Below are 11695 nucleotides of genomic sequence, written 5' to 3'. Positions count from 1 at the left end.
TCACCGGGATGCGAACTGGCGACCTTCTAGCTGCGAGGCAACAGCTCTATCTTGCAGCCCTCATTCAATATTTGCCGATATAATTTAATCTTGACCAAGGTCGTAGACAATGGAACAACCGACTGCCCTTACTGTTCCTGGAGCCATGCCACGAAATATTGAAAAGGAAAAAGTCTCATGCAGCATTATATGTAATATGGACTGCCCAATATTCTATTTTCCAACATTATCCAGAAAGGTACTCTGACTATGACTCAGTCCCATATTTGCATCCCATTTTAGGGTTCAATTTGGGTCTAATTTTAGTCACTCCTGACTTGATAAAACACTTGACAGAACACGAGGGACATGAAGCCACATGCAAACTGTAATAAATGATACCACTGGTCAATTAAAACGTGACTCACTTTGAAACAGAAAATGACTTCAGTGTTTGACTACAAGTAAAGGAAAGCTCTCACTTGTAAGCACATGCTGGAAGAGAACAGAGTTTTTGCTGCTGCTCTCCCTAAAAACTACAACTCAGCCTCAATTAGTTTTGACTTATCTGCTCATCAGCCAACAGCTCACTATGAAGTAAAACCACTACTCTTTAATGCATAACACAACTCATCATCTTCCTGCCAGGCTGATCAAAAATTTAAGCTGAGTGGATTTATATTTAATTTTAAATTCCAAACCACCACCTACAGTCTGGACTTTCTCCTCTGCCTCTATCTTCTTTCACCCCCTTCTCTACTTTCTCTTTGACACCAAGTCTGATGAGTCCACTGACCTGGAACATACCTACAGCAAGGACGACACCACACCAGAGCTAGGATTTACACTTCACTATGTGTGGGGTTTTTCTATATGTGTGTGTGATCATTGCAGCGCAAATAGGATTTGGGAGGAGAAGCAGGAGGAGGTGGGGAGCAGATGAGCAGCTCGCTGATGAGATTCCAAGGGGAATGATATTACATCAAGGTATAAAGTATGTGTTTGTAAGTGTGTGGGTGTGCAGGGATCGCCTCCATCCTCGAATGTTGAAACAGACAGACAGAGTGCGGTGGTGGGTCGACGGTGTACGAGACAACTGTGACTCTGTGGTAATTTATGATCAGACTGACGGAATCATCCATCAGGCCAGCTGTGCTTTGTTCGCTAAACCAAGATCAATAACCTTGTCGGGCTTCACAGGAGAGAGTGTAAGTGGCCCACTGCTCTGGTGTTGCAGAGCCCAAGAGGAGGCTGCTGGGTAATACTGAGAGAGGCCAGGGGGCAGAAGGAAGTGTTCGAGTGTGAGTGAGAAAAAGTGTGTTAAAAGTACAAGGTGCCGGATGTACAGCCTGAGGATAGCTCATTCCACAGAGTTCACACAAGAGATAGCAATTTAAAGTGTGAGAGGGGACTCATCATCTCACCTTTTATTGGATTCATTCACATCAGATTTACCCTGACGGCAAGTGAATTGAACCTAACTGCAGTGAATTATTCTTTTTTCATTTGTTTGTTGGTTGTCAGTGTTGGTGGGTGTGCATTTGCAGTACGGGTAGTCACAGCGTGAATTAAACACCTTAACCAGACAGTAGGAGCGTAATGCTGGAAACACTGAAGGAGACAAATCATACGAGAGAGAGCGAAAGAAAGGAAGCAGGATAGAGAGAGAGAGTGATAAAGGGAGAGAGTTTTCCTGTCACAGGAAGAGCAAACAAAGCAGTCGGGCCGGAGAGGCGGGTACACTGGGAGTGCCTTTGGCTTGTCGGCTTACTTAGCAAACATTGCACACTTTACCCAAAGAACGCAAGAGACTTCACATCACAAAACTCCCTCTATTGTACTGTACTGGTGTGTTTACCAGTTTAGTTTAGTTTGGCTTTTGATGTTGTTAATCTTCACATGGCTGCATGAGAAAACAGAAATATTTTTAAGACGACTTCAATTTTGTAACACACTTATTAGCCGCAACATTAAAACCGCTGACAGGTGAAGTGTATGATAAATATCGTTTCAGTGCAATGTTTTGGTCCTTGCATCCATACCGATATTACTTTGACATGTACCACTCCCCTAAACATTGCTGTAGACTGAGCACCTATCTAATGGCAACAGCACTTCTTGACAGCAGCAGCCTTCTCCAGCAAAAAGTGCACCTCAAAAATAGAGAGAGCCTGGAACTTTGACCCGGCCTCCAAGCCCCTCAGATCCCTATCCAGTCAAGCAACTGTGAGATTCACCAAAACAAGCCTGATCCACGGTGGCTACACCCAACGAACAGATCTACCAACGTCCCAGTGCCAGACATCTGTGTCCATGCATGTCCTGACAATTCAGGACTTATTTTGGAGGCACAAAGCAGTCATAATAGGCAATGGTAGGCTTTAATTTTGGGGCTGATTTGTGTATTCACAACCTCAAAAATATGATGCACTATTGAGATCAAATTACCAATAAGTAGTTGAAATTAGCGTAAATACAATAACGAGTCAATAATTAGAAATACATACGTAACGATATAACATTCAATTATAGCAGAGCAGTTAGTGCTCGGCTTTCCTGATAGAGAGGAAGAAATAATTCAGGTCATTGAATAAATCCCTAAAACTCATCTCTGTGTAGTGCTGCTTCTTCTAAAATGTGCAGATCTATGAAGTCCCTGCTTCTTTCTCCACAAATCCCTTCCCACTCTGTGTAGCTTAAGAACACCAGCTCACCTATGACTCTTCTCAAAGTGTACTCTGCACTACACAATGGCACTGTGTAATACTGGAGTAATTCAGCCAGACCTGTCTGACTTGGAAACCGATTCTGAAGAAAAAGAAGGACACAGAAAGCCCTGTGAGTTGACGAGATGAAACCCTGGCTGTCTGAATCTGTGTTTCTGAGACTGTCATTAGTACACTGCGGCTTTAAAGTGAAAATGCTCAGCCATGGTGTCAACTGCTTATTTTGCTTGTTATGTGTCTCCTACCATGTAAAGAAACACCATACAGGCATGTTAGCAAGGTAAAGAACTTGATTTTCAGCAGAGGGGGTCCCTAAGTACTAGTGAGGTGAAATTACAGGTTCCATCTTCAAAGAAAAGGGATGCTTTGTTGCTTGGCAAAGTGTGGATCAGTACAATAGACCACACACTGTGAGTCTGTCCAAGAATTCAAGGATTCACGGTCTTTATTTGCCATTTGTGCACAAACAGACAGTCGAGGCACTCTGGAATTCTTGTGCAGGGATCTCTTGGAGTCGAGTAAAAACACATAATCACACCCTATGAGAGTAGTAAAAGATAAAATACAAAAGATGTAATTAAAAAAACTCTGAGTTATTGTCAAGGATTCTGGGTTTCATTATTGCTTTTTAATCTCTTAATTTTTTACTGAAGATTGTTTTTTAATTTTGTTTATATACAGTCTATTAAATGATGTCATACCCTTTGGGACAGTAACAATGGGATTGTTGCTTTCGGGATTCTACTAAAGACTCTTCTTTGTTCCATATTTAGGATTGCCAGGCTAATTAAAAAGGTTACTAACATTACACTCTGACAGAAGCCATTCTGCATTTGGTTTCATGTCACTGTTAATTCTTTAGGTATATTTAAATAGTAATAACTCTGTTCTTTACCTTGTTCAATGCAGGACATATAGGAATTCTGCTATAGTGAGTCTGATTTAAATAGAAGTTGTGAGTACTTCTCCCACCACTGCCTCTGCGTTACAGGTATCCAGCTGTTTTCGGGCACTCTTCCTTCACTACTCCAGTTCTTGCTCTTGCCTTTGATATTTCATCTGTAATTGTCGGGTTGTGTCGGGCCAGCCACATGAGAAAGACGATTACACTCCAGTGTTGTTTTTTTTATTTTTTTTTAGCTTTGGAAAAATTTAATTAATTTGTTACAAAGAATGAATTCAATAGCACTAAATGTCACCAGAGAATGAATGACACTGAAGAACTGTAAGCTTAACCGGCAAACAACACAATGATATAGTTTTTAATGCTGCTGCCAGAGTCTTAAGAAGAAACAGTGAAATTACAGTGACAATCAGAGAAGGTAATTGGATTCTTTAACCTGACACTGATACCGACTGTGAGGAAACTATAGGCAATGCATCAAATAAAGATCCTGCCGTTCTTTTGCAGAGCACTTAAAAGTCATTGTGACAAACTCAAGCATGAGCACATTCATCATCACAGCTCAGTCAAAGTCTTCTCACAACACTGTTTCTAAATTTACTGTCCTCTGGAGGACGTACTGCAGTTCTGTGTCTCCAGAATTAATTTGCAGCCAGTGTCTTGTGTAAATTCTATTAAATAAATGTCAGTGGTAAAATCAGTTTTAGTTTCTAGTAATTTCTCACTGGATGTTTCTCACCCTCAAGGTACAGACGTTGCATAATACATCCACCGATGAAGACACACACACACACACACACACACACACACACACACACACACACACACACACACACACAACCTTTACCTGAACTTTATGTTTTACCTTGAATGCAATTTAAATTCTGACTATTATCCTAATCCTGTACCCTACATCTGTCCTTGTGAAGGATTTTATCATCCTCATAAAAGCACCCGATAAAACCACACATCCACACACACACACACACTACTCCTCTGACAGTTTTAAGCCTGTACGTGCACAAAGCAAACTCGATCAGACCGGCAGTCCCTCCCATTTGCAAACCATTTTTAGCTGCTACTAAATGAAAGTCTGAATCTAAAGCTGAATGGGCTTGAAGACTGATGAAGGGACTGACAGCACTAATCCTCCTGGTCCTCCTCACTAGGACACTGACCAACAATCAGACAGACAGACAGACATACAGACAGCATGGCCCTTTGTGTGCACTGACAATAGGGATCTGTCCCTCCCTGGGATGGGCTGATATGTGGATGAAGCCCTTCAGTTTCTGCTCAGAGGTGGTGGGTACAGAAGAGGCGAGAGTAGTGTCAAATCAGTGACGAAGATGGGCGAGAAAGACAAAGAGAGAAGGATGGAGGCATGTCTGTAGGATTTCTGTTCATGCTGCCATCCTGAATTAGTGAGTTTTGTTTTCGATGTTAAGCTATAGAGAATAATATTAACTACGAAGTTAAAGTGAAATGTATTCATGAAGCACATTTAAAAACAAGAGCTGAACCTAATTTCTTCACAGCTATCATAGTTAGGCATAAAACAGTAAAATACACACTGACTGCAAGAATAAAAGAAGACTGTAAAATAGTAACAATAAAAAGCTACAACTCAATAAAAGATGAAGTCAGGTTGTCAAGCTCTACTTGAATCGAATGCCAACGAGAATAGTTTTCAGCAGCAACTTAAAAGTTTCTAAAGTGAAAGTAGTTCTTCCATGAAAAGTAAACTGCTGCACAGATTAGGAGCTGTGACTACTTCTATTTTTGTGCATGCATCTTGGAGCATCTAAGAGCATCTAGTTGCTCGACTTCAGTGCTGAAGCAAAGTTCTCCTAAATAAGGTGGTGTCAACTATTTCAAAACCCTAAAAACAAACAACAAAAGTCTTCAAAATGAATCCTGAAACAGACAAGAAGCCACAGGAGGGATGCATGCAAAAATCCTCTATGGGACAACAGTAGATTGTTTCTGTTTACTCCCTTTAGTGTTTAAGCTCACACTACATATTTACTTAGTAAGTTAAAATCAAGAGATCAAACTAACACCAGGAGAAACCAGCTAAAAGGACAACTAACATACTTGACTTTTCTTACAATCTTACAAGTATTAGAGCTAGAATCAGTATGGGCATTGGATCATTAAAATCAATTGTTTTATTACTCAGGGGGCTAAAATGTGCAAATTACATGACAAAGTGCAAGACATATCGGACATAGCTTAATGACTGTAGGATCAGGTGGGATTGCCCACTTGTTGCCAGCAGGTGAAATATTAAGTGTGTACGGACTACAGAAACAACAAGTTTGTGCCAGAAGTATTTCTCTTCCTTCACCTCCTACAAACTGGCAGCACTTGGTTGTACAGTAGCTGTTGCAATAAGCAATGCACAAATTTAACCTGTGCTTTACATAAAAGGTTTCATTACATACTACACTGAAATCCACAGCCAATTAATTTCAGTTTATCCAAGTTATCATTTTGCCCATCTCTTATCAATGGAACGACCTCTGCAAAACTTTACTGTAACTTTTACCGTAGCACATTTTCAACGCTGAAGGCAGCCGAAGTGCGAGACAGACAGATATTGTCCCCTGGATGTTGGGATGTTCTCTGGGATGGTGGGTAGCGCTGGACGGAGGGGGAGCTGGGACCATTAGCCAGCTGTTCAGGACTCTTACAGTAGATCTATTCTCTCTCAGCCCACCCATGGGCCATTACTCATTACTCACGCCTCTCACTCCTCCTCTGCTCTCTCTCTCTCTCTCTCTCTCTCTCTCTCTCTGTCTCTGGGACCCATTGGTAATGTCACCCAAAGGAAACACGGCAAAAAGAGACAAACGCACTGACAGGGGGAAAATGAGCATGAAGAGAATGTGTCTCTGCGTAAGAGTAGGAGGGCAGAGGACTGACACACACATAACAGCCAATTTGCAAACACACAGTGAAAGAAATGTCTTCACATTATCATGCACCAACAGAAGTGCACATGCTGCATCACCAACTTAACAGACAGATTAATAGAGTCCACTTGACAAAGTTAGAAGTTCCAAAAGAAAGTGAAAGCCTTTCAACATGATGATTTACTCATGATCACTTTAGAAAATAGTTTTGAAAGGTGCCAACACCGATAGATCTCTGCCCCGTCTGGCTTCCTCATCCACACTGAGTGCTCATTACCCAAAGAGCCTGAGAGGATGAGGTTATAGTTTGACTTTCAAAGTTTTTTTTTTAGGGACTATAATGTAATCTGCTCTTGGATTTTATAGCTGCTCCAAATGGAGCTTAGAGAGAAGTTCCTGAGAGTTAAAAAAAAAAAAAAACCTTAAGTCTTCGCCTTATCTCTGCAGAGCTGGCAGTGAAGTAGAACAACCCAGTAACAGGTTCAACATGATTCATATCACACACAACACCCAGAACACAAAATGCTCTGACAATACTGTGACATTTGCTACAGAAAAAATAAGAGTAAAACTATTTGATTTGTTTAATGATAATTTCAGGAAGCATTAGCCTACATTCTTAAAAAGATGTTTCTAAATTTTCAATTTTTACCTGTAGGATTAAATGTATACCTCTTATGATAGCAATTTACATCTAAAACAACTCTTATCCTCAGGTGGGAAAGGTTCAGAAAATACATGTAACCTGGATCAAAGGAGTGACGTTTATCTTTCCAACGCACAGGCCAACATGGTCTCATCAAAACCACGCACGAACTTGTGTTCATGTTCTTGTTAAAAAAAATAATAATAATAAAAAAAAGAAATCATTTCTGGAACAAATTTACCTGGAGCGGATTTTCCATAATCTCTGCGCGGTGAGCCTGAGCGGAGGTCAGAGGAGGAGTCGCATGAGCAGAACTTAAATTCGCCATTTTTTCCTTATCATGTAATAAGGAAATATTCTCATATCACAGCTCCGACTCTCTGCACATGTTCGTCCGCTGTCCTCATCCCATCCCATGCATCCCACGTCCCTGTGGCTTCGATGGAAACTCAGAGGGAAAACTTCTCAACCGGATCAGGAGTTTGTGGTGGCTTTAGATGCAGTCGGGAAAATAGACTTTCCGGTCAGCACAGTTGTAAATGCAGCTGGAATGCTGATTTTATCGGCCACGTTTAAGATTTTATTTTGAAGGAGCCTACTTGATGAAAGTGATTTTTAATTAAGTGCAGCAGAAAAAGAAAAAAGAAAAGTATCAGTACCCACAGGGAGAACGTTCATTGGCATTTTAAAACTCTGATGTACGACATCACGGTGTGCACTTGAAGGAGGCATAATCCAACAGGTGCGGTTCCTGTTGCGCATCTGAAGTGCGCCCTGGCGGTGTACTTTGCGCTTTAAAAAAAAAAAGCACTTCTATGCATGCCTTTGGTGCAAAATTATACTTTGAAGTCAGAATATCGATCACACAAGGTGGAATAGACATAGGTGGACATCAGGTAACAGAAAAACTGGAGTCATATCTCACATAATCAGATTCCTTCATGTTTGTGCTTCCTGCCTGTAAATTCTATTTCAAGGTCGGATGAAATAGCCACATAGCCAGACGATTTATAGTGTTTGGGTTAAAATGGAAAGTGGATTTCATTTTCTGCTTGGCACTAGTGTTGAATCTCCTGGCTCTTTAATAGGCTATCTTGAAATAGGAATTTGACGAATACAAACATCAAGGCTTTTTTATTCAGTTTGGTTTAATGCTTCAAAATGTGTGTTGAAGGTGGGTCACCAGTGGTAGAAAGTACAAAAGGCATTATTTGAGAGACTCCTAAGTTCAAACTAAATAAAAAACGTGCTTTATCAGCGCTCCAGTTGATGTTAAACCTCATGCCACCTGCTGGGCACATTCAGAAAGGCAGAAAGATTTGAGCGACAATTTCACATCCCGTTTAGAAGAGCCACATGATGCCCACTTGTTGTTAGGTTGGTGCTGCTCTCACCTACAGGCAACAGGTGTGTCATTGTGTATAAATTTGCAAATTTATTCATATCTGCTTTTCATCATCCCCCTTTGCAAACCTCATCAGCAGCTCAAAGGAAGACAAAAAAAAGAAAAAAAGAATAATCCTAGAAAAAAAAAATGACACAGAAAAAGGCTGGCTACATCAGGATCTGATCTCCATTGAGTGTGTGTCCAGCTGTGGGTACGTCCCACTCAAAGGGATGAACTGTGTTGTCTTTTATGGGATCTCACTGATCTGGCATCCTTTCTGTAAATAGAAGAAGAAGAAATGCTCGTTTGCTCTGGTGTGTTGTCAACATAAACAAAATTATCTTGTGCAGATGGGACCGCTGCGTTCTTTCAAATACAAACGGCCTTTACTCTCTCACACACACGCTTTGGTATGACGGCTTCACCCACATTTCTATTCATACCACAGAATTGCATTTCAAATTTCACACAAACTACAATAATGATCCCCAAATAAGATGCACAAAATCTTCAAGCATTGCAACTCTCAGGTTGACTGCATGTATTTGTTAAAGGGAAAAGACTTTTCTACAATTTGAAGAAGCACCTAGACTACCAATGGTGTATTTTTGCATACAGGGATGAATTTTGGAAGCATTTAGAAATGTGTTAAAACTCACATGCAACAACAACATTCTTGGCATCCATAAACTCATTATTAATAGTTACATATTTTTAGTGTAATAAAGGAATGCCAAATAAACAAGTTCAAATATATGGAACAACACCAAAAGAATTGTGGCTGCAATTTGCATCTCCAAATAGTATCTTAATTATAAGCCACCCCCGGCCTCCCCTCCCCTCCTGCATTAAAACAGGCTGAACAAGACAGCCTCTTTCTTTCTTTAGTCGTTTTGCATCTCCTTGTGGTTGATATTATCATTGTATGGTTGCTTTGTCTCTTAGCTGTTTTGCATGTCTTTGTGGGCGTGTTATCTCTTGTCATTCATTTAAAGTCATTCTGTGGTTGACTGACTTTCCAACAACAAAACAGTCACCTCATACAGAAAATAGAATACTTACAAGCCGAAAACCTGTCACCTTCTCACTCCGGTACTGAGGGCGGAAAAGTACAGCTAATTGAAGCTGTGTAGCAGCTGGATAACCCTGAGCGACATTGCTGATTCTGATTTAAATGAGGAAAGTGAAAAGTGAGTCCAACAATGTCTCTATATCAGAAGTCCCTTTATCCTCTGAGAGTAGAGGACAGTCCGTTCTGTGGCAGAGTGTTTGGATCTGAAGGACATAGTGGACCAGCTCCCACCTGACTGGCAAACTAGATAGAGCTGTAGCAAACAAATTAATGTGTTAGCAGTAATGCAGGGCCATTTCCTTGTGTGGGCAGACCTCTACCTTTTGCATGAGATCTTATTGTTCCAATTACTGTCGTGGTGCTGCTTCTGTATTTAGGTCATCCAGATGCTACTGTTACACATTAATGCTCGGGATCAGAGCCAATTAGTGCACATCATGTCAGGCATGGAGGCTCCAGTCAGGTGGACGCTTAATAAAGTGTTAATATGTTATGTGTTTTGGTACTGTGCTGAAACTCACACTCAGATTCTCAAGAGCAGAGAGCTGGAGCATCAGTGTCTCCAGTTTCCATCTGTATTCATCCTGCTCCTTCTCTGTCTGCGCTCTGTCCTGAGTCAGCCAGCTTCCTCTGCCATAATAATCAAGACCCATTTGATGTGATTACTGTGGCGTGAAGTGGAAGAAGGGAAGACGATTGAAAGCACATTTTATTTCACATGTCGGAATAACACGACTAAATAGATTCCCCCTTTTTCACTGTTTCCATAAATCTCTCAGGACCCTACTGGTTTATCCATCAGCGCTGGCAGGGATTCCGAGTGAGCGTTGAATGACAACTTTTGTCACGAACAGAGGGGCTTGGCATTTTCCCCAGCGCTTATGGAGTCCCCCTGGCGAGGCGTCAGATGACACCCTGATGTTTTCAGTCAAGGATGAGGTCAACACATTGTTGAACCGTGACCTCTGATGGAGAGAGACGTTGGAGGACTGACGTGAGGAAATACGAGAGAAGAATAAAAAATATATGTGAGGGGGTAAAGGGGAGTTATAAAATGTTAAGAGACGCATAAAGGCAGTGAGGGAGTGGAAAACAAAGCAAAGAAGGGAGAGAAAGAGAGAGATAAAGGCAGCAGTGTAAAAGAAAGGGACCAGCAGATTTAGTCAACACACACATACAAAAAAAACTCCTACACATTCTCGCTTGAGCCTGCACCTCATGCTTCTAAGGAAAGAAGAGACAGAGATAACGGTATCTATACTTTCTTCTTCCTTTCTTCTCTCTCATTCTCATTCAGTCCTCTCCATCCTCTCTTTATCTACCCCTGCCTTTATCTCCTCCCCACTTACTAAAAGTCCAATGAAAATGGTTCTCTTTAGGGATAAATGGGCCATCTACACTTGACCATGTGGGTATAATTACTGTATATGAGATTGGAAAATGAAAGCTTGAAACTGACAGAATGATTAAAAACTCTGTAATTGATTTGTCCCTTAGAGCTCAGAGCAGTTTCTCATTATGAAACCGTATCCTTGTCTCAACACACACAGTGTAAATTGTCTTAAAAGTTCCTCTGGAAATCAGCTTGACGTAAATACTCAAACGCCAGAGTTTCACCTTTCGCTGCTTTTGATATATCAGTCAGTTTAAAATATACATTACTTTGTTCAAAACTGATTACATCCTGAATGCAAACACAGTCATTTGTTTCTTCTGATTTAAGGTCAGATCCTGAAATTGGAGCAACTGCTCATTTTAATACTGAAGACCTTTTATTTCTTTTACTGTTCAGCCGTCAGGCTTGAGACACAACGATAAAGCTGTCTAATATTTTATGTTTAAATTTATAGTAGGGTTCTGCAAAAGACTCCATCAAAAGATATGAGATGTGAATGAAAGCTTGCCAAGAGTGTGCAGAATGTAAATGCTAGTGATTGAAAATGCAGGAGGCCTTTTATTGAGACCAAAAAAACTTTTTGCTTCTCACAGACATCTAGGATCAGATAATGTTAGTGGACAATGAACTGCAGCTTCATACATCTATGAGGTAGGTCTTTAAATTG

General features: G+C 40.8%; 1 protein-coding gene across 1 annotated transcript in view; it reads right to left on the bottom strand.

The window, feature by feature from the left end:
* Positions 1–7618, bottom strand: part of nipal2 (NIPA like domain containing 2) — a 26279-nt gene extending 18661 nt beyond the window's left edge. The window contains exon 1 of the mRNA XM_008292166.1: positions 7415–7618. Within this exon, the coding sequence (XP_008290388.1) occupies positions 7415–7501 (87 nt within the window). The 5' untranslated portion in view covers positions 7502–7618. The remainder of the gene's footprint in view (positions 1–7414) is intronic.
* Between the last annotated feature and the right edge of the window lie 4077 nt (positions 7619–11695).

Source organism: Stegastes partitus, unplaced genomic scaffold (genome assembly GCF_000690725.1).
Source record: "Stegastes partitus isolate 25-593 unplaced genomic scaffold, Stegastes_partitus-1.0.2 Scaffold18, whole genome shotgun sequence".
Taxonomy (NCBI): domain Eukaryota; kingdom Metazoa; phylum Chordata; class Actinopteri; family Pomacentridae; genus Stegastes; species Stegastes partitus.
The sequence above is the reverse complement of the archived record's forward strand: the minus strand, read 5'-3'. Positions and strand labels throughout refer to the sequence as shown.